The sequence below is a fragment of the Zeus faber genome (genome assembly GCF_960531495.2).
Source record: "Zeus faber genome assembly, chromosome: 7".
Lineage (NCBI taxonomy): Eukaryota > Metazoa > Chordata > Actinopteri > Zeiformes > Zeidae > Zeus > Zeus faber.
Window position 1 is genome coordinate 3,807,532 of NC_137203.1, and position 5,000 is coordinate 3,812,531.

Sequence of the window (5,000 nt, forward strand, 5' to 3'; positions counted from 1 at the left end):
ATAGTAATAAGCCCCGCCCACTCTGGGGGACGGGGCTTGTAAACCAGGTTGCGCTTGTAAACACACACACACACACACACACACACACACACACACACACACACACACACACACACACACACACACACACACACACACACACACATGGAGCAGAGACAGGGCACAGTGTTTAGAACTCTGAGCAGAAACAGAAAGATGATTTACTGCGACAACAGTAACACTAACATCCATTTTTGGAGAATTAAGTTTGTCCCAAAGCGAACGGTAAATATTCATTATGCTGTAAAATCAACACCACAAACTTTATTATTTATTTGGACCTTCTTGCCATATTTATTTGGTTTTTAATTTGATCAAAATTGTATTGAAGTGAAATGTTAATTAAAGCGGCTGCACTTGTTACTTGTTGTTCACGAACGGAAATGATTTGATTTCAAGTCGTAATATTCATAATATTTATACATTTATTTTTAAAACAGCGTTAACTGACGGGAAATTATTTCAAATATTAAATAAAAAAATATTATAAATCGACATGCCTTGATGATGTCATTCTCTATATAACCTGCGTATCAATTGTTTTTAAGCTCAATAAACACCGTTCATATTTGACAGGAATCTGTTTGTCTGGGAAACTGAAATCTTCCAGGACGGGTTGAGTGGCACCAATCTGCTCTGACGGGAACCCTGCTTCGGCCGCCGGTTTTGAGCAGAAGAAGTGACACGCGTGACGTGTCCACGTCATCGCGACGAAAACACTGGCGAGTGTTTGGCGAAAAACCCACCAAAGGTTTTCATACCGCCGGGAACAGCACCCGAAACGACCAGGGAAGGCCTGGTCCTGCAGCGCCAACGCTGGGCTCCCCACAGCTTTGACTCAACATGGCCGTCGCCCGCTCAAGGCTGAAGCAGCAGCAGCAGCAGCAGCAGCTGCTGAGCCGCTGGAGGGAAGGAGTCTGACGCTGCTCTGCTCGTGTTGCTCCAGCGCCCGGGCCCCCGAGAGCTTTTCTGAGTCAGCTGTCCTTTCCACTCGGGCCCCGTGGCTCGCGGGCTGAAAGCTGCTCGCTGCGTGCTTTGCACGTCGGCGTCAACTCCGCGCACGCGCGCGCACACACACAAACACACACGTGCACTGTCAGTAAAAAAATTGCATATACGGCCCTGGGTTCATCCCAACTTTCACCCCCCCCCCACCAGGAAGTGACACTTCCACAATGACCAATCGTCAGCCAGCTGTCTCCCCGGCAGAGAGAGAGAGAGAGAGAGAGAGAGAGAGGGAGAGAGAGAGAGTCGCCATGGCAACTGTCGCCCGGGGCAACAGGCAGTGACGACGATGGGCGAGACAGGCAAGAGCACTCGGAGCCTGCAGATGGGATGCCTGAGCCGGGGGAGACTGTTACACACTGGACTTGACCTCACTAAGCTAAACTGGGTTAAGATGATGATGTCATTTCCATACTCTATGTACAGTATACTGTATATACATAGAAAATATTACCATTTATATACTCTATGTACAGTATATATACATACTGACTCTTTGAACAAGGGAAAATATTACCAAATACTGTATTTACTGTTTATACTGTATATACTGCACATATCCATTAAAAGCTAAAGATCCTCATGGTTCTGCCAGATTCCATCGAAGCTTGAGGCCAAGTGGTGAGGTCATGATGTCCAGGTTCCATCATGAAGGGGTTGCTCTGTCATGAAGGAGTTGCTCTGTAATGGAGTTTTTCTGTCATGAAGGAGTTGCTCTGTGATGAAGGAGTTGCTCTGTAATGAAGGAGTTGCTCTGTCATGAAGGAGTTGCTCTGGGATGAAGGATTTGCTCTGTGATGAAGGAGTTGCTCTGCGATGAAGAAGTTGCTCTGTCATGAAGGAGTTGCTCTTTGATGAAGGAGTTGCTCTGTAATGGAGTTGCCCTGTCATGAAGGAGTTGCTCTGTGATGAAGGAGTTGCTCTGTGAAGAAGGAGTTGCTCTGGAATGAAGCAGTTGCTCTGTCATGAAGGAGTTGCTCTGTAATGAAGGAGTTGCTCTGTGATGAAGGAGTTGCTCTGGAACGAAGCAGTTGCTCTGCATTGAAGGAGTTGCTCTGGAATGAAGCGGTTGCTCTGTCATGAAGGAGTTACTTTGTAATGAAGGAGTTGCTCTGTGATGAAGGAGTTGCTCTGGAATGAAGCAGTTGCTCTGTCATGAAGGAGTTACTCTGTAATGAAGGAGTTGCTCTGCCATGAAGGAGTTGCTCTGCAATGAAGGAGTTGCTCTGTCATGAAGGAGTTGCTGGGGCAAAAGGCTCGACTCGTGGATGGCTGGAGTCGCGACCAGCAGCCTGGCCATCATAGCTGCCCCGCTCTGCAGTCCCTTTAAGGCTTCTTCTTCTTCTTCTTCTTCTTCTTCTTCTTCTTCTTCTTCTTCTTCTCCTTCTGTTCGCTCATGTTTGCCGACGCTTTGCCGACGATGCGCTCTCACATGAAGATGTTCACGGGCAAAAAAATAATAATACAAATAGCAGCTTATGCCACATTTTGATGCACTCGCGCACGTGCGCACACACACACACACACACACACACACACACACACTGAATGATGAAGTTTCTGTTGGGACCATGACAGGAGGTGTGTTCACGTCTTCACGTCTGTTCATCACCTTCTCAGGCTGCGGCGCTGCTGCTTGGCTTGACCCCGTCCGGGCGTGGTCCAAAATATTGACCGTTACATGACCGAGAACTGCTCTCGTTTTGTCCTAGCGTCCATGGAGCGATGCTCGGGCGTTGAAACATCTCTTCTCCTTGGTGCCTCCATCATCTGCCCCCTGCAACACTGACCCGGCGGAGGCGGAGTCTTGCTGTGAACGCTGTGAACAACGTCCTTCCACGTCCCCCCTCTTGTAAACAGACAGTAACGTCCCTTGTTGCCGCTGATTTGCGAGCACCGACTGTTTCAGCACGGATCTCTGCACATATTGGGAGCGGATGTTTTCTCCCAATCAAGTGGGAATGGTTGGGCCATCTCAAGGTAGCCGCGGATGGAGAGAAATGGACTGCATTTATAAAGCTTTTTTAAAAAATGCCTGACATGTTCCACACCTCACATCCACCCAGCGACGGCCGCGCCCGCCGGAGGGCCCCCCCAGCTCGTCCAGAGCTCTCAGGGCATGAGCCGGTGGGAGCAGAGAACCCAAAGCGCCCGACCCTCAGGTCGCCGGAACCAACCCCCTACCCCTCCGGAGCTCCTCCCTGTCCCCCGGGGAACGAACCTCCGCCCGCGGCGCCGCAGCAGAGCCAGGGCTCGGACTCTGGTGTCTTGCAGCGGGAGTTATTTTCAGGGCGTAGCGAATGCCACAACGGCCGGAGCCGACTCTGATGAGGGACAGGCCTTCAGCGGGCCACGTCGTGGCTGTGTTGTCTGGTGCCAGAGGTTTAGGACGGGGCGCGGCCACGGCTCTGGGGACGTAGAAATCACATGCACGCTGGAGCCGCAGACACATGGCTCAGGGTCATAAGTCACGCGTGGTGGCGACTGAGCATTCGGCGGTGTGATGTAATGACGGTGGAAATATGTTTTAATAGGACACTTTGATATTTATGGTTGAGGGGAAACTACGAATGAAACTACGTCAACACCTTGAGGGGTCAAGGTCTCCTCCACTGAACACAAGCTCTGCCGGAAAAAGTGGAAGCCGGGGAGGAAAGACGGCACGCGTTCTGTCGGCTTCCTGGTGAGCGCAGCGGTGTCAGGCAGCGACTCCACCCTCAGCTTGTCAGCGAACCCTCTCAAGGAGTCACTCTGGAAAGGACACTTCAAGGCCCCGGTCAGTTCCTCCAGGAAAATGTGGGTTTGCACATCGTGCACCGCGTAAGTCATGCTGAATCCCACCAATCTCTGTGTGATTCGCAAGTTTGCAGTTTTGGGGAGTTTCAAATGTTTCCACATGAAATCAAATTGACGGAGCGTCGAGACGGAGCTTTGAGACGGAGCCTGCGTCATGCGGCACAGATGTTTTGTGTTGAATTAAATGAAACTTTACTTTATGGCGGAAAAACGCGGTGACTGATCTGCAGAAGGTGGATCATAATGTCATTTTAGGATCATCTCAGGGTTGTATTTAGGTGATATATTAAAAAAACAAAACAAAAAAAACAACAACATTGTAATTATTCTTCAAATTAAATTATTAAATAAATAAATAATCCCTCCAGTTTTGGGGGCTACAGGTAACCAACAAGACAAGACAATTCATTCACAGTTCCCATTTAAACGCAGTGGCAGGGCCGACAGACGGAACAGGAAGCTCCTCCGTCCGCCCTCTCCTCTATCAAGATGGAGCGCGCCGCCCCATCCGTCCAGGGGGAGAAACCGCCCCGAGCGCCGCACACAGCCTCGATGAAAGGACTGGCCCCGGAGACGGGCTCTGTCGCTCGTCCGTGGCTCTGTCTAACTGATCCCGAAATTCTTGCGACAAACTTCGACCGGCGCTCAAACCCGTCTTCAAAGTTGTAATACTCCAGCACAGGCCGACAACAAAACAAAAGCAAAGTAAGCGGCTCGTCAGCGAGGATTTAAACGGGGCCACCGCGCCGATGCTTAGAGCAGGAACGGCGGTCTCCTGGGGGGGGAGGGGGGGGGCGGGTGGAGGGGGTGGGGGCAGAGCACAGACTGTCGGGCGGAGGGACAGACGGACGGGGGGAAGGTGAGGAGGTAAATACCAGAGCAGGTGACGGGACGTTTCCTTTGGGGCTGGTGACGATGCTGTTTTTGCTGCTGTTTGTCTGGGGCTGTGAAGAGAGGAAACACAAGCACAGTGTTAAGAGCAACAGGCAGGTCTGCGGGAGCGTGCACACAACGACAACCACCTGGGTGTGTGTAGAGCTGTGTGTAGAGCTGTGTGTGTGTGTGTGTCTGTGTGTGTCGAGCTGTGTGTGTGTGTGTGTGTAGAGCTGTGTGTGTGTAGAGCTGTGTGTGTCGAGCTGTGTGTGTGTGTGTGTGTGTAG

The 5,000-nt window shown here is 50.9% G+C and overlaps 1 protein-coding gene across 3 annotated transcripts in view; it reads right to left on the bottom strand.

The window, feature by feature from the left end:
* LOC307232795 (calcium/calmodulin-dependent protein kinase type II subunit beta) overlaps nt 1–5,000 on the bottom strand; it is an 86,026-nt gene that overhangs the window by 21,604 nt on the left and 59,422 nt on the right. For all 3 annotated transcript variants that reach the window (XM_080003960.1, XM_080003961.1, XM_080003959.1), the window contains exon 14: nt 4,716–4,784. In XM_080003960.1, the coding sequence (XP_079860086.1) occupies nt 4,716–4,784 (69 nt within the window). The remainder of the gene's footprint in view (nt 1–4,715; nt 4,785–5,000) is intronic.